Here is a 21,915-nt window from a genome sequence, read left to right as displayed (position 1 = left end):
GCATCCGATGTCACCAGGAAGGCCAAAAGATAATCAAGACAACACCAGCGAGCCCTACCTGTTCACGCACGCCTACATCCAGAAGGTGAGGTCCAGTACAGGTGCGCATCAAAGCTGGGCAGAGGACTGAACAACAGTTCCTATCTCAAGGCCATCAGAGACTGCTTAGATTGTTAGATGCCTATTGTTAAAGTGGTTGTTCCACTGGATATCATAAGGTGAAATGCAACCAATTTGTAAGTCGCTTGGATAAAGAGCGTCTGCTAAAATGACATAAATGTAAATGTCAAAATGTAAATGTAAATTTAAACAGCCATACTGACAGAAGGGCTGCTTGCCTACACATACAGACTCTAAATCATTGGCCACTTTACTAAATGGATCACTAGTCACTTTTAATAATGCCACTTTAATAATGTTTACATACAGTTGAAGTCGGAAGTTTACAATACACTTTAAGCAAATACAGTTAAACTCAGTTCTTTCAAATCCTGCACATTTAATCCTAGTAAAAATTCCCTGTCTTTAGGTCAGGTTAGGATCACCACTGTTATTTTAAGAATGTGAAAAATGTCAGAATAATAATTTATTTAGCTTTCTCATTATCTTTCATCACATTCCCAGTGGATCAGAAAGTTTTACATCACACTCAATTAGTATTGGTAAGCATTGCATTTAACCTTGTTTAACTTGGGTCACAACGTTTTGGGTAGCCTTCCACAGCTTCCCACAATAAATTGGGTGAATTCTTTGGTCCATTCTCCTGACGAGAGCTCGGTGTACTGGAGTCGATTGTAATGCCTCTGCTCGCGAACAATTGTTTTTTCCGTTCTGCCACAATTTTCTATAGGATTGAGGTCAGGGCTTGTGATGGTCACTCCAATTACCTTGACTTTGTTGTCCTTAAGCCATTTTGCTACAACTTTGGAAGTATGCTTGGGGTCATTATTCATTTGGAAGACCATTTGCGACCACAAGCTTTAACTTCCTGACTGATGTCTTTGAGATGTTTCTTCCAATATACCACGTAATTTCCCCGCCTCATGATGCCATCTATTTTGTGAGTGCACCAGGGTTCCCTCTGCAACAAACCCCCCAAACATGATGCTGCCACCACCGTGCTTCAAGGTTGGATGGTGTTCTTTGGGGCTTGCAAGCCTCCCTTTTCCTCCAAACATTAAATGGTCATCTATGGACAAACAGTTCTATTTTCTGTTTCATTAAGACCAGAGGACATTTTCAAAAAGTACGATCTTTGGCCCATGTGCAGTTGCAAACTGTAGTCTGGCTTTTTTTATGACCGGTTTTGGAGCAGCTGGCTTCTTCTTGCTGAGCGCCTTATCAGGTTATGTCGATATGGGACTCTTTTACTGTGTATTAGATACTTTTGTCCTGTTTCCTAAGGCATCTTCACAAGTCATTTGCTGCTTTGTTCTGGGATGATTGCACTTTTTCCTGCACGCACAATGTACGTTGCATTCTCTAGGCAGGCGTTTTGGAAATTACTCCACAGGATGAACAGACTTGTCGGAGGTCTACAATATTTTTTCCTGAGGTCCTTGCTGATTTCTTGTGATTTTCCCATATGTCAGGCAAGAGGCACTGACTTTGAAGTAGGCTGTAAATACATCGACAGGTACACCTCCAATTGACTCAAATTATGTCAATTAGCCTATCAGAAGCTCCTAAAGCCATGACATAATTTTCTGGAATTTTCCAAGCTGTTTAAAGGCACAGTCAACTTAGTGTATGTAAACTTCTGACCCACTGGAATTGTGATACAGTGAATTATAAGTGAAATAATCTGTCTGTAAACAATTGTTGGAAAAATTACGTGTCATGCACAAAGTATAGTTGATTAACAAGAAATTTGTGGAGTGTCTGAAAAACGAGTTTTAATGACTCCAACATAAGTGTATGTGTCACGTTCTGACCATAGTTCTTTTGTGTTTTCCTTGTTTTAGTGTTGGTCRGGATGTGAGCTGGGTGGGCATTCTATGTTGTGTGTCTAGTTTGTCCATTTCTATGTATGGCCTGATATGGTTCTCAATCAGAGGCAGGTGTTAGTCATTGTCTCTGATTGGGAACCATATTTAGGTAGCTTGTTTTGTGTTGGGGTTTGTTGGGTGGTTGTCTTCTGTCTTTGTGTTCTCTGCACCAGATAGGACTGTTTCGGTTTTGCCACGTTTGTTACTTTGTATTGTGTTCGTGTTCTGTTGATTATTATTAAAACATGGACACCTACTACGCTGCGTCTTGGTCCGATCCCTGCTACTGCCGTTACAGTATGTTAACTTCCGACTTCAACTGTATCTTGCATTACTTATCTCATATGTATATACTGTATTCTATACCATCTATTGCATCTTGCCTATGCTGCTCGGTCATCGCTCATCCATATATTTATATATTTATATATATATTTATATTTACTCCATTCCTTTATTTAGATTTGTGTCTATTAGGTAGTTGTTGTGCAATTGTTAGATTACTTGTTAGATTTTACTGCACTGTCGGAACTAGAAGCACAAGTATTTCACTACATTCACATTAACATCTGCTAACCATGTGTATGTGACCAATAGAATTTGATTTAGATTTGATTAACATGTTGTCTCTGACCTAGTCAGTGTGGAATGTCACAGAGGGATCGCACTGTTCTATTTGTTCCATTAGAAAATGTCCTGCCCTCTCCAACTTAGACCCATTCTGAATCGTTAGCCCCCTAACCACCAGGCACTTCTTTAGGTCTGTAATGTAGCCCAGGGCTTTCTACATTATGCAGATTGGAGTCCTGAGGAAGTGGCTCCTTGCTTCACGCCTGTGTGTCTGTGGTAGAATCCTCTCCAGGCGGCTTCCTGAAGATGTTTTGTATTTCGTTGTTTCCTGCCACTGAAAATCAATAAGCCTTGGGGGCTGCTGATGTTGTAAGAGGAAGTGCTGGGTTATCAATATGACACTGCATGAGTCACGCTGTCACGACTTCCGCCTAAGTCGGTACCTCTCCTTGTTCGGGCGGCGTTCGGCGGTCGACGTCACCGRCSTTCTAGCCATCGCCGATCCACTTTTCATTTTCCATTTGTTTTGTCTTTGTTTTACACACCTGGTTTCAATTCCCCAATTACAGGTTCATTATTTAACCCTCTGTTTTCCCCATGGTTTTGTGCGTGTTTGTTTATTGTAAGTTCGGTCCGATGTTTGTGGGCTTGGTGTTACTTCATGTATTTTGTTTTTTTTTGTAAAGTTCCTTTTGTTGCTCATCTCTGCTGTCCTGCGCCTGACTCCTCTACACCAGCTACACCCAGATCCTTACAGACGCTGTGGAGTGAGACGAGATTTGCATGGACTTCAGCAAACATACTGGAGTGTTTAATGTGTAAAGTGTGTGTGTGTGTGTGTGTGTGTGTGTGTGTGTGTGTACTACTGGGTTTGATTCAGCGTAATAATGAGTGTGTTTACTGTGCAAAAGAGTGTGTGTGCGAATTGAATGGCTGCTGTGCATGTCTGTCCATGTGTGTGCGTGAGTGTATGTGTTTGTTTAATCTGTTAATGGCCCCTAACTACCCATCCGTGGCATGGACAGTGAGTCACATCCACTTGGCACAGGGCCCAACAGCAGCGCCTGGCAGTGTTTCTACCTCTCCACACAGTGAGCTCTACAGGATCAACAGCAACCCTCTGCAAAACACACACATACAGTACACTTACTCCTGCCCCACACACACACACACGTCTTGCTATGCACACAATCCTCTCGCTACACACTGCTACACACACTCCTCATGCCATAAATACACTTAGACTACACACACAATCATCCTGCTACACACACACTCCTGCCACGCTTGCCCACCCACTCACTCCACACAAATGCATTGTTCCTGTTCTAAAGAAAGGTCAACCTATGATTGACTGAAGTGGTTAAAAGGAAGGCTTTTGTTAGCCTGATTTATTGAGTGTTTTTTTTCCATAATGATCATGGTTAAAGAGTAAATATGTCTAACATCTGMTTATATTTATAGGCTAAATCAGGACAAAAGGAGTGGAGGTACATTAATGACTGATTGGTCTTCTCACTTCTCCCCTTCTTACCGGCATATACAGTGAGGCATTGTATTTCCACAGTTGATGCGACGCCAGAAGAGGCTGGAGAGTCAGTTTAAACGCAATTCTGCCACTTATGAGTCACTAGAGGACTAGTTTGTGTGTGTGTGTGTGCGTGTGCGTGTGCATGTGCATGTGTGTGTAGTCCCAAGAGAGAGCGAAAGAACCAGGTGCAAAATTGCTGTGAAACTCCAGAGAGAAAGGCAACACAAACCTCCTTAAGCTGTGGTGAACAACACACACACTTATTTACCTCACCCTCAAGCTCCTACACAAAGTGAAAATGCACACTCCACTTTAAGAAACCACTGAGCATTGCCAGCACCTTCACAGAAAAATGTGTGGATGTAGGCCTACTGTAGAGTAGAATACACTTTCATTGTGGGCAACAATTGAAATCAAAGGGAAAGAAGATGAGAGGAAAACAGAGGAAGGGACAGTAGCATATGTTATTAGTTACTTTGTGTTGCCACGTTTTTCGGAGTGTCTGTGGCTGTGCGTTATTGAAATGTACTGTAGTCATACCGTAGACATTAGTGCATCCCTCCCACACAGAACATGAGGAACATTAAATTACCTGCCATACCTGGTCAGCACATTGCACAGGTTATTTGGGGTCATATAAAAAATMGAATCAAATCAAATTTTATTTGTCACATACACATGGTTAGCAGATGTTAATGCGAGTGTAGCGAAATGCTTGTGTTTCTAGTCCGACCATGCAGTAATATCTAACAAGTAATCTAACCTAACAATTTCATAACAACTACCTTATACACACAAGTGTAAAGGAATGAATAAGAATATGTACATAAAAATATATGAATGAGCGATGGCCGAACGGCATAGGCAAGATGCAGTAGATGGTATAGAGTACAGTATATACATATGAGATGAGTAATGTAGGGTATTTAAACATTATATAAAGTTATTGTTTAATTAAGTGGCTAGTGATACATTTATTACATAAAATGTTTCATTATTAAAGTGGCTAGAGATGAGTCAGTATGGAGCAGCCACTCAATGTTAGTGATGGCTGTTAACAGTCTGATGGCCTTGAGATAGAAGCTGTTTTTCAGTCTCTCGGCCCCGCTTTGATGCACCTGTACTGACCTCGCCTTCTGGATGATAGCAGGGTGAACAGGCAGTGGCTCGGGGGGTTTGTGTCCTTGATGATCTTTTTGGCCTTCCTGTGACATCGGGTGGTGTAGGTGTCCTGAAGGCAGGTAGTTTCCCCCAGTGATGCATTGTACAGACCTCACTACCTCTGGAGAGCCTTACGGTTGTGGGCGAGCAATTGCCATACCAGGCGGTGATACAGCCAGACAGGATGCTCTCGATTGTGCATCTGTAAAAGTTTGTGATGCTTTTGGTGACAAGCCGAATTCTTCAGCCTCCTGAGGTTGAAGAGGCGCTGCTGCGCCTTCTTCACCACGCTGTCGTGTGGGGTGGACCATTTCAGTTTGTCCGTGATGTGTACACCGAGGAACTTAAAACTTTCCACCTTCTCCACTACTGTCCCGTCGATGTGTATAGGGGGTGCTCCCTCTGCTGTTTCCTGAAGTCCACGATCATCTCCTTTGTTTTGTTGACATTGAGTGTGAGGTTATTTTCCTGACACCACACTCTGAGGGCCCTCACCTCCTCCCTGTAGGCCGTCTCGTCGTTGTTGGTAATCAAGCCTACCACTGTAGTGTCGTCTGAAAAACCTGATGATTGAGTTGGAGGCGTGCATGGCCACGCAGTCATGGGTGAACAGGGAGTACAGGAGAGGGCTGAGAACGCACCCTTGTGGGGCCCCAGTGTTGAGGATCATCGGGGTGGAGATGTTGTTACCTACCCTCACCACTTGGGGGCGCCCGTCAGGAAGTCCAGTACCCAGTTGCACAGGGCAGGGTCCCAGGGTACCCAGGAAGTCCAGTACCCAGGGTCTCGAGCTTAATGACGAGTTTGGAGGGTACTATGGTGTTAAATGCTGAGCTGTAGTCGAGCTGTAGTCGATGAACATAGATCACTGCTAGTTCAACTGAAACTGGAACTGAAACTGGTGACACTTCTATCAGAGTTTCTACTAGGTTGGTTGCCAGGAGAAGAATGCTTATGGTGGCAGAGGTTGTGGCTAACTCCAAAAAGGGAAGTGAAATGATCGAGTAAATCTATCTATATTTCTCAGTTGAGTCTTTTCTTTTCTTGCATTTTCTTGTTCAGCTGCTGTGCCACATTTGACTGTGTGTAATAACTTTATTTTGTTCTGCTCTGTCGTGAGTCATTTCCTCTATTGTGTCAGACAGATTMGAATTTCCCTTCCCCTGTTACACATCATGATATATCAAAATGAGAAGTTATATGGAAAGTGCATCATGAGAAGAGTATATTGAGTTGGAACCTCCCCTGAAGCAGGCTCCATCACAAAGCTTTTCTCAGAGGTCTTTCTATTGACCGAGAAGGGCCGATAGCTATTTTATTATTTATTATAAAACATTTTTATTTAACCTTTATTTAACTACGAAAGACAGTTAAGAACAAATTCTTATTTACAATGACGGCCTACCAAAAGGCTGGGATTTTAATTTAATTTWAAWWWWWTTAAATATAGGACAAAACACACATCACGACAAGATAGACAACACAACACTACATGAAGAGAGACTTAAAACAACAACAACAGCATGGCAGCAACACATGACAACACAGCATGGTAGCACCACAACATGGTAGCAACACAACATGGTAGCAGCACAAAACAGGGTACAAACATTATTGGGCACAGACAACAGCAGACAACAGCACAAAGGGCAAGAAGGTAGAGACAACAATACATCACACAAAGCAGCCACAACTGTCCATGACTGAGTCTTTGAATGAAGAGATTGAGATAAAACTGTCCAGTTTGAGTGTTTGTTGTAGCTCGTTCCAGTCGCTAGCTGCACCGAAGGATGTGTGTGCTTTGGGGACCTTTAACAGAATGTGACTGGCAGAACGGGTGTTGTATGTGAAAGATGATGGGTGCAGTAGATATGTCAGATAGGGGGGAGTGAGGCCTAAGAGGGTTTTATAAATAAGCATCAACCAGTGGGTCTTGTGACGGGTACACAGAGATGACCAGTTTACAGAGGAGTATAGAGTGCAGTGATGTGTCCTATAAGGAGCATTGGTGGCAAATCTGATCTCCGAATGGTAAAGAACATCTAGCCGCTCGAAAGCACTCATGGCCGGCCGATCTATAAATTACGTCTCCGTAATCTAGCATGGGTAGGATGGTCATCTGAATCAGGGTTAGTTTGACAGCTGGGGTGAAAGAGGAGCGATTACGATAGAGAAAAACAAGTCTACATTTAACTTTAGCCCGCAGCTTTGATATGTGTTGAGAGAAGGACAGTGTACCGTCAAGCCATACTCCCAAGTACTTGTATGAGGTGACTACCTCAAGCTCTAAACCCTCAGAGGTTCAGAACAAGAATAAGGGCAGAGAAAGCTTGTTGGACACTAAGAAAGCTTTGTTGTAGAGCGTTTAACACAAAATCCGGGGAGGGGCCAGCTGAGTATAAAACTGTATCATCTGCATATAAATGGATGAGAGAGCTTCCTACTGCCTGAGCTATGTTGTTGATGTAAATTGAGAAGAGCGTGGGGCCTAGGATTGAGCCTTGGGGTACACCCTTGGTGACAGGCAGTGGCTGAGACAGCAGATGTTCTGAATGTATACACTGCACTCTTTGAGAGAGGTAGTTTTTTTGCATTGCTTGTAACTTATTTTTTTACTTATTTTGTACATAATGTTGCTGCTACCGTCTCTTATCGCCAAAAATAACTTCTGAACATCAGAATTGTGATTACTCACCTGTCACGATCGTTTGTTGAATAAATGGACCAAGGCGCAGCGTGCGTGGAGTTCCACATCTTTAATAATGAAACTCACAAAAAATAATAAAGGATAAACGATACGTGAAGCAAATGCAGTGCTCACAGGCACTACACAAAAACAAGATCCCACAAACAACAGTTGGGAAAAGGCTGCCTAAATATGATCCCCAATCAGAGACAACAATAGACAGCTGCCTCTGATTGGGAACCATACCAGGCCAACAAAGAAATAGAAAACATAGATTGCCCACCCTAGTCACACCCTGACCTAACCAAATAGAGAATAAAAGGATCCCTAAGGTCAGGGCGTGACAGTACACCCCCCCCAAAGGTGCGGCCGCAAACCTGAACCTATAGGGGAGGGTCCGGGTGGGCATCTACCCTCGGTGGCGGCTCCGGTGCGGGACGCAGACCCCGCTCCGCTCGTGGCTCCGCCAACTTCGGTGGCACCTCTGGTGCGGGGATCGTCGCCGGAAGCTCCGGACCGTGAATCGTCGCCGGAAGCACCGGACCGTGAAACATCATACGGAGGAATCGAACCGTGGATCATCGTCGGGGACTCCGGACCGTAGATCGTCGAAGTCATGGGTCATCACTGGAGGCTCCGGGCCATGGATCATCACTGGAGGCTCCGGGCCATGGATTATCACTGGAGGCTCCGGGCCATGGATCATCACTGGAGGCTCCGGGCCATGGATCATCACTGGAGGCTCCGGACCATGGATCATCACTGGAGGCTTCGGGCCATGGATCATCACTGGAGGCTTCTGGCCATGGATCATCACAGGAAGCTCCGGACTGCGAACCGTTGCTGGAGGTTCCAGACTGTGAACCATCGCCGGAGGTTCCGGGCTGCTGACCGTCGCCGGAGGCTCTGGACTGGGAACCGTTGCCGGAGGCTCTGGACTGGGAACCGTTGCCGGAGGCTCTGGACTGGGAACCGTCGCCGGAGGCTCTGGACTGGGAACCGTCGCCGGAGGCTCTGGACTGGAAATCCTCGCTGGAGGCTCTGGACTGGAAACCCTCGCTGGAGGCTCTGGACTGGGGATCGTAGCAGGAAGCCTGGTGCGTGGGGCTGGCACTGGTGGTACCGGACAGGTGACACGCACTTCAGGGCGAGTGTGAGGAGCAGGCACAGGACGTACTGGACTGGGGGGGGCGCACTGGAGGCCTGATGCGTGGGGCCGGTACAGGTTGCACCGGACTGGTGACACGCACTTCAGGGCGAGTGCGAGGAGCTAGCACAGGACGTACTGGGCTGGGGAGGCGCACTGGAGGCCTGATGCGTGGGACCGGCACAGATTGCACCGAACTGGTGACACGCTCCTCCAAATGCCTACGTTGCCGCATACTCCTCGCCAACTCCATTCTCCGGTATCCCTCCTCACACTGTTCTATTGAATCCCAGGCGGGCTCTGGCACACTCCCTGGGTCGACCGACCACCTCTCTACCTCCTCCCAGGTTGTCTCTAGTTCACACCTCGGCACCGCCGACCACCCCGTGTGACCACCCTGTGTGCCCCCCSCMAAAAAAATATTTGGGCTCTCCTTTGGGCTGTCTTTGTGGCCGCGAACCTCGGCGTTGTCACCGTTGCTCCTTCGCTGCCTCCGCCTGCTTCCATGGCAGGCTTCTGTCTCCTGCCAGGATTTCGTCCCACGTCCAGGATGTCCTCCACTCCTGGCTTTCCTCCCAGGCCCAGGATCCCTGCTCCTCCTGGGCACGCTGCTTGGTCCGTGGGTGGTGGGATCTTCTGTCACGATTGTTTGTTGAGTAAATGGACCAAGGCGCAGCGTGCGTAGGGTTTCACATCTTTAATAATGAAACTCACAAAAAACAATAAAGGATAAACGATACGTGACGCAAATGCAGTGCTCACAGGCACTACACAAAAACAAGATCCCACAAACAACAGGTGGGAAAAGGCTGCCTAAATATGATCCCCAATCAGAGACAACGATAGACAGCTGCCTCTGATTGGGAACCATACCAGGCCAACAAAGAAATAGAAAACATAGATTGCCCACCCTAGTCACACCATGACCTAACCAAATAGAGAATAAAAGGATCTCGAAGTTCAGGGCATGACATCACCACGAACTGCAATAAGCTTTTTCCTTTAACGAGTCCGACGAGAAAGATATACTGCTCTCCCGGGAACAGGCCCAGATACCCGTCATTTGCATGAAGAAAATACGGAGGAAAAAAGGACGCAGATCAGGTTGCCTTTTGAGAATCCTTAGGCGAGCGATTAAACTCCCACTGCCATCAATTCTACTTGCTAACATGCAATCATTGGAAAATAAAATTGATGACCTACAATTATGATTATCCTACCAACGGGACATTAAGAACTGTAATATCTTATGTTTCACTGAGTCATGGCTGAACGATGACACGGATAATGTAGAGCTGAATGGATTTTCAATGCACCAGCTGTCACGTTCGTCATAAGGAATGGACCAAGAAGCAGCGTGCGTAGTGTTCCATATATTTTTATAAATAGAAACTCACCAAACAAAACAAACAAGCACAAACGAAACGTGACATTCTGGACTACTCACAGGCAGCTACACAAACATAAGATCCCACAAAGCACAAATGGGAAATGGCTGCCTAAATATGATCCCCAATCAGAGACAACGATAAACAGCTGCCTCTGATTGGGAACCATAACAGGCCAACATCGACATATAAACGCCTAGATGACCCACCCTAAATCACACCCCGACCTAACCAACATAGAGAATAAAAGCTGTCTATGGTCAGGGCGTGACACCAGCAGAACAGAGAATGTACGTCTGGTAAGACGAGGGGTGGGGGTGTGTGTCTTTTTGTCAATAACAGCTGGTGCGCGATGTCTAATATTAAAGAAGTCTCAAGGTATTGCTCACCTGAGGTAGAGTATCATATGATAAGCTGTAGACCACACCATCTACCAAGAGAGTTCACATCTATATTATTCGTAGCCGTCTATTTACCACCACAGACTGATGCTGGCACTAAGACCGCACTCAACCAACTCTATAAGGCCATAAGCAAACAAGAAAATGCTCACTCAGAAGAGGCGCTCCTAGTGGCCGGGGACTTTAATGCAGGCAAACCTAAATCAGTTTTATCAAATTTTTTACCGGCATGTCACATGTGCAACCAGAGGAAAAAAAACTCTCGACCACCTTTACTCCACACACAGAGATGCATACAAAGCTCTCCCGCACCCTCCATTTGGCAAATCTGACCATAATTATATCCTCCTGATTCCTGCTTACAAGCTAAACTAAAGCAGGAAGTACCAGTGACTCGCTCAATACGGAAGTGGTCAGATGACGCGGATGCTACGCTACAGGACTGTTTTGCTAGCACAGACTGGAATATGTTCCAGGATTCATCCAATGGCATTGAGGAGTATATCACCTCAGTCATCGGCTTCATCAATAAGTGCATCGATGACGTCGTCCCCACAGTGACTGTACGTACATATCGCAAACGGAAGCCATGGATTACAGGCAACATCTGCATCGAGTTAAAGGCTAGAGCTGCCACTTTCAATGAGCGGGAGACTAATCCGGACGCTTGTAAGAAATCCCGCTATGCCCTCAGACGAACCATCAAACAAGCAAAGCGTCAATACAGGATTAAGATTGAATCCTACTACACCGGCTCTGACGCTCGTCGGATATGGCAGGGCTTGAAAACTATTACGGACTACAAAGGGAACCCCAGACGCGAGCTGCCCAGTGACACAAGCCTACCAGACGAGCTAAATGGCTTTTATGCTCTCATCGAGGCAAGCAACACTGAAGCATGCACGAGACCACAAGCTGTTGGATGTAGCCGATGTGAGCAAGACCTTTAAACAGGTCAACATTCACAAAGCTGCAGGGCCAGATGGATTACCAGGACGTGTACTCAAAGCATGCGTGGACTAACTGGCAAGTGTCTTCACCTCAGTGTCTTCAACCTCTCACGGTCTGGGTCTGTAATACCTACATGTTTCAAGCAGACCACCATAGTCCCTGTGCCCAAGGAAGCGATGGTAACCTGGCTAAATGATTACCGCCCCGTAGCACTCAAGTGGGTAGCCATGGAGTGCTTTGAAAGGCTCACATCAACAGCATCCTCCCGGATACCCTAGACCCACTCCAATTTGCATACCACCCCAACAGATCCACAGATGACGCAATCTCAATCGCACTCCACACTGCCCTTTCCCACCTGGACAAAAGGAACACCTATGTGAGAATGCTGTTCATTGACTACAGCTCAGCATTCAACACCATAGTGCCCACGAAGCTCATCACTAAGCTGAGGACCCTGGAACTAAACACCTCCATTTGCAACTGGATCCTGAACTTTCTGACAGGCCACCCCCAGGTGGTAAGGGTAGGCAACAACACGTCTGCCACGCTGATACGCAACACTAGGGCCCATTAGGGGTGTGTACTTTGTCCCCTGCTGTACTCCCTGTTCACCCACGACTGCGTGGCCAAACACAACTCCAACACCATCATTAAGTTTGCTGACGACACAACAGTGGTAGGCCTGATCACCGACAACGATGAGACAGCCTATAGGGAAGAGGTCAGAGAACTGGCAGTAAGAGGTCAGAGAACTGGTGCCAGGACAATAACCTTTCCCTCGATGTGAGCAAGACAAAGGATCTGATCGTGGACTACAGGAAAAGGCTGGCCGAACAGGCTCCCATTAACACCAACTGGGCTGTAGTGGAGCGTTTCAAGTTCCTTGGTGTCCACATCATCAACAATCTTTCATGGTCCAAACACATCAAGACAGTCGTGAAGAGGGCACGACAACACCTTTTCCCCCTCAGGATACTGAAAAGATTTGGCATGTGTCCCCAGATCCTCAAAATGTTCTATAGCTGCACCATCGAGAGCATCCTGACTGGTTGCATCATCGCCTGTTATGGCAACTGCTCGGCATCTGACTGTATGACGCTACAGAGGGTAGTGCGTACGGCCCAGTACATCGCTGGGGCCAAGCTTCCTGCCATCCAGGACCTATATAATAGGTGGTGTCAGAGGAAAGCCCATAAAATTGTCAGAGACTCCAGTCACCCAAGTCATAGACTGTTTTCTCTGCTACTGCACGGCAACCGGTACCAGAGTGCCAAATCTAGGACCAAAAGGCTCCTTAACAGCTTCTACCCCCAAGCCATAAGACTGCTGAACAATTAATCAGATTGCCACCGGACTATTACATTGACCCCCCCCCCCCATTTGTTTTGTACACTGCTGCTACTCGCTGTTTATTATCTATGCATAGTCACTTCACCCTCACCTACATGTACAAATGACCTCTAACCGCACACTGACTCGGTACCGGTGCCTCCTTTATATAGCCTCATTATTGTTATGTTATTGTGTTACTTTTATTATTTTTTACTTTAGTTAATTTGGTTAATATTGTCTTAACTCTTCTTGATCTGCACTGYTGGTTAAGGGCTTGTAAGTAAGCATTTCACGGTAAGGTCTACACTTGTTGTATTCAGCACATGTGACAAATAAAGTTTGGTTATATTTGAGTTAGCAAACCAGGCCAAAGACCCCTCAGAGACACCAATACTCCTTAGCCGGCCCACAAGAATGGAATGGTCTACCGTATCAAAAGCTTGGCCAAGTCAATAAAAATTACAGCACAACATTGCTTGTTGTGCCAAGGGCAATGGTGACATCATTTAGGAACTTTAAGATTGCAGTGACACATCCATAACCTGTGCGGAAACTAGATTGCATACCAGAGAGAATACTATAGACATCAAGAAAGCCAGTCAGTTGTTTATTGACAAGTTTGTCCAATACTTTGATAAACAGGGCAAAATAGAAATAGGCCTATAACAGTTAGGATCAGCTTGATCTCCTCCATTAAATAAAGGAACGAACTGTGGCTGCCTTCCAAGCAATGGGAACCTCCCCAGAGGAGAGACAGGTTAAAAAGATCAGAGATAGGTTTGGCGATGATAGGGGCAGCAACCTTAAAGAAGAAAGGGTGAGTCTGCCCTTTATTCACAAATCCAACTCTTCCATGAAAAAAAATGATATATGCTGTGTTCAAAATATATATATTGTCCAGATTTTTGTAGTTTGTCTCAGTTATAAAATAGTCTGTTTGATTTGTGAAAGATACAGTATCTGCATGTGTTTCAATGCTCCCGAAGTGGCGCAGCAGTCTAMGGCACTGCATCTCAGTGCTAGAGGCATCACTACAAACCTTGTTTTGAGTCCATGCTATATTACAACCAGCTGTGATTTGGAGTCCTATAGGTCAGCGCACAATTGGCCCAGCGTCGTCCGGGTTAGGGTTTGGCCGGAGGAGGCCGTCATTGTAATAAGAATTTGTTCTTAACTGACTTGCCTAGTTAAATAAAAGTTAAATAAAGGTAAAATACATAAATAAAATAGGTGACCTATAGCATTCGGGGGTAGATTATACAGTAGGCTACAAGCAATCTTTGAAAGCCCATTAATGTCACACCTTTACCACTATGTTCTAATAGTCACTTAATAGTCATAGGACATATCAATTTTGCAAAGGGCATCAACCTACATAACTCATCATGTGTAACAAGAATCGAAAGTAAGTAGCTGTAGACATAAAGTGTATACACATGCATAAAGCTAGGCTAAGTATACAGATGCCAGCACATCCATTGTTTTTTTGTTGTAGAAAATGTTCTTAAAATGACTCAAATTAACTTGATGTTTCATGCACGACATGTATTGTAGCTGAATATCTAAGGTGCATTTGATCATCTATACATGGATAAAGGAAGTGTCTGCATGTTATGAATGGCTGGATGGCCAGTGTCAATGCTTAATTTATTTCCAGGGCTTTTTTCCTTTCCATGGAGATTTGCCATTTAAAAAAAAAACAGACTACTTTTCAAATAGCTAGATTACCAAAGCAACCAGGATTTGATGGTTTTCAAAAATTGCAAATCAATGCCCTACTAACCATTTCCATAAATAACATAACAGTTCAAAAAGGAAGAACTTAGTTTTGTTCAGGAGAGTGGAGTGCAGCAAATTTAGTTTTAAAATGTCTGTTAAATTYGGTAAATCAATGTGTAAAGTTGTTCAACCAAGATATCGAATGAACGTAAAAGACGCTACTGGTAACCTGGCAACACAAAAACCTCCCTGACCAATCAAGGGCTTCGCTCAGCGTATTAATATCATCAAATAGGAAGCCTAGCTAGTTAGTTGTTTTACAAATCCAAGGCTGCCAATGCTGTGGTATTTGAAGCACGATTATTGGTAAATATTTTGTATTCTAATTTGTATTGATTCATCTGAAGCTAGCTAGGTTTCTGTGACTAGATAAGGTACATTGTAGTGCGACATTGTCGAGGGCTGTTCAGCCAATTGATCTTCCGTTTATAAGAAGGCGTTTCTTTAGTTAATGCGTAGCTAAAAGAGCTGAAATTTGTGTTTGACACACGAGGGGATTAATTGAAGTGGGCTCACGAATGCTCAGTTAACATCTTATTCTTGTGCAATTTGAATGCCCTGAGAAGATATTTATAACCGTATGTATATTTTTTATATTAGCTAATTCAGTGTTTGTGTGCTCCTTTTGCTAGCTAAATCCTTGGTCATCTATATCCTTGCAAACCAAACTGTTTGACGTGTCTATTTGTGAGATATACATTTTAGACTCGCAAGCAGGTAACTTATTACATGTTTAGTTTATACATTTTACAGGCTGTAGCTGCCTATCTTGTGTAAGTAACTCTTTTTTATTTTATTTTTTTAACAGTTTGCTGTTGCTTGAAGTGCTTTTTACTAGATACTGTTACTGTTAGTTGTCTGCCAGGTATAGTATCTGGCTGGCTCGAATGTAGCACGAGCCAGTTCTGTCGATTTTCAGATTCAACTACACTGGCGCGTGTTGTAAAAAAAAAAGTAACTAGGCAGTCAATTTGTAATATAGAATTGTTGCTGTTATTCATCGATTCATTCTTTCCCCAAATGTAAATACTTCGTAGATGTATTAGAAATAATCCCACCACCCCCGAAATTAAATGTACATTGTTACGTTAGTCTTAACATTTAACAAAGTATTTTTTAATAAAAAAAAAAAGAATTAAGCACGATGTTCGCGACATCCAAAATATTGCTCTCGGGAGCACCTTTTAATTTTCCTCTGCTACTTAGCTAACTAGTTCTCGAATGAAAGCATGTTCTCTGACTGTTCGAGAAGTTCAGGGAGGTATTATTTTGTAGAATAACGTGAGTTGCCCTATTATTTTTTTTAACATGTATCGTGGTCATTCTGCATTTCAATACTGCTATTTGTAATCAAGTGTCATGAATGTCCATCATGCTCATGTCATAATTGGCACACACCATCTATTTGGTTTGACGTAACCGTAATTATTTATATTATTATAGCTAGCCTACATCAGTGATATATCATGCCCAAGTCATCTCACAAAGGCATGTTTTGGCATCTCGTCCCAGACAAATACATGTTCCGTGGGTTCAATAACTACTGTAATTTTTTTGTATCTCAAACTAATTGTGCTTTTTCTTCACTTTTTCTGTCCTAGTTAATTTAAATACACTTAGATGATGGCTAACATGGCAGAGTCCACTATGAGCACTAGTGCGAGTGTGTCCCACAGCGTGCTGAGCTGGGACCAGGTGAGCCGTCTTAATGAGGTCCTGACAGAGGTGGTGCCCGTCCATGGCCGAGGGAACTTCCCCACTCTGGAGGTGCGGCTGAAGGACATTGTGCAGATGGTGCGCACCCGGCTGCAGCTAAGGGGGATTAAAGTGAAAGACGTCCGTCTGAACGGCTCTACAGCCAGCCACGTGCTGGTGCAGGACATTGGCTGGAGCTACAAGGACCTGGATGTCATTTTCAGGGTGGACCTGCCCCAGGAGTCAGGATTCCAGCTGGTCAAAGACGTGGTGCTAGGCACGCTGCTGGACTTCCTCCCTGAGGGGGTGAACAAGGAGAAGATCACCCCCATGACTCTGAAGGAGGCCTACGTTCAGAAGCTAGTCAAGGTGTACACTGAGCAGGACCGCTGGAGCCTCATCTCCCTCTCCAACAACAACGGACGCAATGTGGAGCTGAAGTTTGTGGACTCTATCCGCCGGCAGTTTGAGTTCAGTGTGGACTCATTCCAGATCGTGCTGGACTCAGTGCTCACCTACTACGACTTTTCGCCAGGGAACCCCATGTCTCGCCACTTCCACCCCACCGTGGTGGGCGAGAGTGTGTATGGGGACTTTGGCGCGTCTCTGGACCACCTCATGAACAAGCTGATTGCCACCAAACGGCCAGAGGAGATCCGTGGTGGGGGCCTGCTCAAGTACTGCAACCTGCTGGTAAGAGACTTCCGGCCCACCTCGGAGGAGGAGTTCAAGGGCCTGGAGCGCTACATGTGCTCCCGCTTCTTCATCGACTTCCCCGACATTGGCGAGCAGCAGCGCAAGCTGGAGGCCTACCTGCAGAGTCACTTTGTGGGCGAGGAGAAGAGCAAGTATGACTACCTCATGATCCTGCGGCGTGTGGTCAACGAGAGCACGGTGTGTCTCATGGGCCACGAGAGGCGGCAGACCCTCAACCTCATCTCACTGACAGCCTTCAGGGTGCTGGCTGAGCAGAACGCCATTCCCAACGCCTCTAGCGTCACCTGCTACTACCAGCCGGCGCCCTACGTCCGAGACCACAACTTTAGCAACTACTACGTGGCCTCGTGTAACCAGAACATTCCAACATGGCTGCCATGTAACTGAAAGACACGCACACAAGAGAAGACTGCTGCTTTGAGGGGGAAAAAAAGAARAAAAAATAGATAAATAGGCTCCCCATAAACATAAATTGGGCCATAACTGGGATTTCCCTCTGGTCATAAAGGATCTATTTAAATGGACAAGTGGTTTTGTTTGTTTTTTTGGACTCCCTTCTCCTTTCTCATTCCTTATCTACAGAAGTGTCAAGATAAATTGATCCAAAGTGATATTTAAGTGTTATTTGGATTCATGTTATTTTGCCTTTTTTCATATTGCAATGTTTTTGTTCCCCCTTTTTTCCCCTAATATGAGTTTCGAATTAACGTCCTGATTCAATAATGAATTGTCCTTGGTGCCTTACTGTCTTCCCCTGACGTTAAGTATATTTGATCCATCTTAATAGAAAGGGGGGGGGGGAAATTGTGTATTTAAGAAATGTGAAAAAAGACTGGTGGTGCAGAATGTTAATTGTGTAGTGACCAAAAACGAGCATAAAAAATGTGAAATGATTCCTGAGCTGACATGGATGTTTAGCTTCCTGATGTGCAGTAGGGGTTTGCTCATCAGTGTTTGGGGATTTTTCTATTAGTGAGATGACTTCATCTTCATTTCCTTTAGAAGGCATCCAAGGTAAAAGGGAGGCCAAGGAACTGCTCATTTTGTTTTAAATCAAAGGTGTAAATTGGGAAAGTCATATTACCAGCACAGCAGTGTTCTCTAGCGGCCAGAGTGCCTGTGCCGTGTAGACTTTGTAGAGAAGAATGTGTAAATTGTATTTTCCACTGTGAATGTTGGTGACAGCCTCCTAAATCTGTTCAGCCCTTTTTTTAGAACTTTATTCAGGCAAGACTGAATTTGAGTGTATACTATGTAGGGTGTAAAGTGGCTTCCTCTCCTTGTGTCCGCTCCTCCATGCAACAGGTCAAATAGAATTGTAGAAAGCCTATCCAAACCTTTCGCCTGTTTGTGTAAATGCTTGAAAGGAGACTAGGAGAGGACCCCATGAATGAGTATTGACAAGCACCCCCATACAGTGACTGTTGGGCCTTTATTTGCCCACTGATCTGGGCTAATGCATGTTGTGGGGGGTTACTATTTTCTTTTAAACTTCTTCCAAATTGTCAGTGTTCATGGGCCACCTGGTGGGGTCTATACTGTAGGCTCATTCAGAGGGCAGGACAGGGCCTTCCTCTCTTCCTGGAATCTAATCTGAGAGGCAGGGAACTACTGTCCCGTTCCTTAAAAGGAGCCCCACTTGGCTGGGTCTGGAGCCCCTTGCAGGCTTCGCAATGGCTGAAATGGGATCCCAGTCTGGTGCAGGCTACCCAATAGCTTTAACAGCAGTTTATAATTATTGTGGGAGGATAAGGAAGATGGTTGTGTGTGTGTCACTGGCCCTTTACATGTGCGAGGGCTTACTCACTTTCCGCTCCACTCTCCACCACCCTCTAAGGGTTTGCTAGGGGCAGGCGTGAACCGTTTTCTGTTCATGGGAGGACAGGGGAACATGGCTGCTTGCCTAGCACATTCAACGAAATGTAATGGCTGGAATTCTGTTTTCAATTTAGACCTCACGCGTTTTGATTTATATGGCAGAAGTTGTACGCAGATCTACGACAGGCATCCCAGTCCCCCTTCAAACATTAAACCCCATTTAGTAATTGCCCCCCACCCCTACCATCTCCCTTTCGAATGACCTCTATTATAATTTCCAGTCCAGTAGCCAACTGTTCTCCTTTAAGTGTTTCTGTCCAACCAAACCCAGGGAATAACTTCTGCAAACCTAATTTGTACATCCAGAAAAGGGGTAAGATGTGGTTCTGCCCTGTTCACAGGCGTGGGGGTGGTTTCTGGGGGGTGGTCAGCCAGCATGGTCTTCTCTGGAGCTGATCACACCCCTGGCTCAGGGCATGTTGAGCTGGCTCAGCAGCCCAAAACGTAGACACTGCTTTTAACCTGGGTTAGCCTTAGCTTAGATTTAGTCACCATGTGGGCACGTTCAGTGTTGGGGCACATTCAGTGTGGGCCAAAGTCTGAACCAGCAACTGAAGTGCCTTCATATTTTGGCAGGATTTGTTTTTGGGAGGTTGGAAGAGGGAATTGGCTCAGTTTGCAATGTTTTATTTTGTTTTTTTTGGAGGGGTGGGGGAGCAAAAAGGTTTGTCATTTGCATTGGGTAGAAATGGTCATTTATGGGTTTAGACACTGGCATTGAATTACGGATATAGCCTTTTTATTTTTGTGAAGTTTATTATTCTTCCTAAACCCAACCCCAAAACAGGCGTAACTTAGCTGTCTAGTCATTCTAGTATTTCTTTGTCATGCTGTATGCATTTCCCCCCCTTCATTTAGCCCCCTTACCCCCTTCAATTTATCCAAACCAAAGCAACACTGACAGGTAATGCATGATAACTGTCTGAGGTCAAATTACTTGTATACCCCACTCTATGGAAGCACTTTAGAGGCCTTGACTTACTCAACCCAGCTAGCGGAGAGTGTACATGAACATACGCTCTGAAGGAATCTGAATGTGGGAGGTGAGCTGGTTCTCAGGGAGGTAAAATGTGTTGAAGGGCCGTTTCTATACTTTTTGGGGGAGTGGGGTATGAACTTTCTGAACCTGTTTTTGTATTGTGCCCCCATCTTGGCCACCAGATTCCTAWATTTGGTGTGACTCCCTCTGGTGTATATTAGAAGATCTGTGTGTCTTTCTCTCTGTGCCGAGACCATTTTTAAAAGCTTGTGGCATTTGGATCAGGTGGTCTTCAACCTTGGTTCTGATTTTGTTTTTTTTCACGGAATTGATTAACTTCATCATTCAGGTGGAAAGTCCCCTTGTCTCGCTTTATTCAGGTGAGATGCCATCTCTAATGGAGAGACGCTCAGTCATTCCCAGATATGTTTACCACCATGCAAAGTGATGAATCAATTAAGCTTTGAGCCAGAACCAGCAGACCATTAGTGCTACACAACCAGGGCTGAAGACCTACTGATATTGAATGGGTGTAAATCCTGTATTTTTCACTACCTGTCCCTTACCCTGCCTGAAAGTGTTATGGTTTGTGTCCTTTTCCAAAGAGCAAGTCTTATCTTTTTTGGAATGTGACTGAGGCCTTTGACTCTCTCTACTATTTTTGCATTGAGTTTTGGAATTTGCAGCAGATACGTTGTTTGTATACGTGGATGTGGTTTAAGTGAAAGATGAAATTCTTGCTGTGAGGTCTTGCATTCTGTCGGCTTTGACTGACTGCAATGGTGAGGACGTTGATTATCATATTCATTTCTCAGCACTTTTACCTCACTAGTTTTCCTTTTTGGATCAGAAATGTTTGAAGAGGGGAAAAAAATAAAGTTTGAACCCCACATCTGTTGTCCTAGTAATGGTGTTACTATTGAGTTCTGTTCATTCTTACATTTAAAAAATACAAAACACAATGCAAAGGTTTTAAATTAAAACATGTGGTTGCACTGAGTTAATATCAATGGGGACATTGTGTGCGTGCCTTTGGCTTTGTAGTAGTGCTCACGAAGGCAATAGCCAAGATTAGTTTTTCAACATGTAGTAAATCAATTTGTTGAATGCATCCTTTATATTATCATTATAGGACTAAAGCTTGAGGTTGACCAAGTAGCTTAATTGTCACCACTACTTTCACTGACAGTTAGCTTTGTTTACACTTGCTGCACTACTCCTGCATGCTCCCTGCCATTATGAATAAAAAAATCTGTCTTGACCACAATAAGGAAATGTTTACTAACTCCAACTACATACAGGCTTAGGCCTTATTCCCAACTTTGTTTAGAAAAGTTGATGGGGTCAATATTTTCAAATGGGTGGAACATTGTTTTCCCAACATGCTGTATTCGATTACTTCAAAGCATCTGGGCCTACTTAGGGACTAACTAGACCTCAGTATTCACTCGAGAGCAGGTCAGCAGAAAATCTCTTGTTTCAGCTGTAATGGTATTCGAGTGCTTTCATACCCTGAAGTGTGAACCTGATCAATCACACTACCTTTTTGTGAGGTTGGAGTTGAACTGGCTAAAGTGTTCAAACTATCCATCTGTACGTAATGCTGTTCACACAGACCACTCATTTTCCAYTCGCTGGAAACTTCAAGCGTAGACACTGAATCACACTGCGCTGCCATTCAGAAAAAGGTGATTTATCTGCTGGGAATT

General features: G+C 44.7%; 1 protein-coding gene across 3 annotated transcripts; it reads left to right on the top strand.

Annotated features, from left to right (window-relative positions):
* Positions 1 to 15,146: 15,146 nt before the first annotated feature.
* On the top strand, positions 15,147 to 21,096 carry tent5c (terminal nucleotidyltransferase 5C). 3 transcript variants are annotated; one of them, XM_024009039.2, is made up of 2 exons: positions 15,147 to 15,243; positions 16,539 to 21,096. In XM_024009039.2, exon 2 carries the CDS (start codon positions 16,558 to 16,560, stop codon positions 17,734 to 17,736), a length of 1,179 nt encoding a protein of 392 aa, XP_023864807.1. In that variant the 5' UTR covers positions 15,147 to 15,243; positions 16,539 to 16,557; the 3' UTR covers positions 17,737 to 21,096. The 3 variants fall into 3 exon arrangements, with proteins under 3 accessions (XP_023864807.1, XP_023864798.1, XP_023864815.1); XM_024009030.2 differs by lacking the exon at positions 15,147 to 15,243 and adding an exon at positions 15,298 to 15,515; XM_024009047.2 differs by lacking the exon at positions 15,147 to 15,243 and adding an exon at positions 15,551 to 15,710.
* The last annotated feature ends 819 nt before the right edge of the window (positions 21,097 to 21,915 follow it).

Source organism: Salvelinus sp. IW2-2015, linkage group LG2, assembly GCF_002910315.2.
Source record: "Salvelinus sp. IW2-2015 linkage group LG2, ASM291031v2, whole genome shotgun sequence".
Classification (NCBI taxonomy): Eukaryota; Metazoa; Chordata; class Actinopteri; order Salmoniformes; family Salmonidae; genus Salvelinus; species Salvelinus sp. IW2-2015.
This window is presented reverse-complemented; position numbering and strand designations above follow the sequence as displayed.

Excerpts from the sequence above, each read along its gene's own strand:
- tent5c (XM_024009039.2), top strand. The coding sequence starts at position 16,558 with ATGATGGCTAACATGGCAGAGTCCACTATGAGCACTAGTGCGAGTGTG.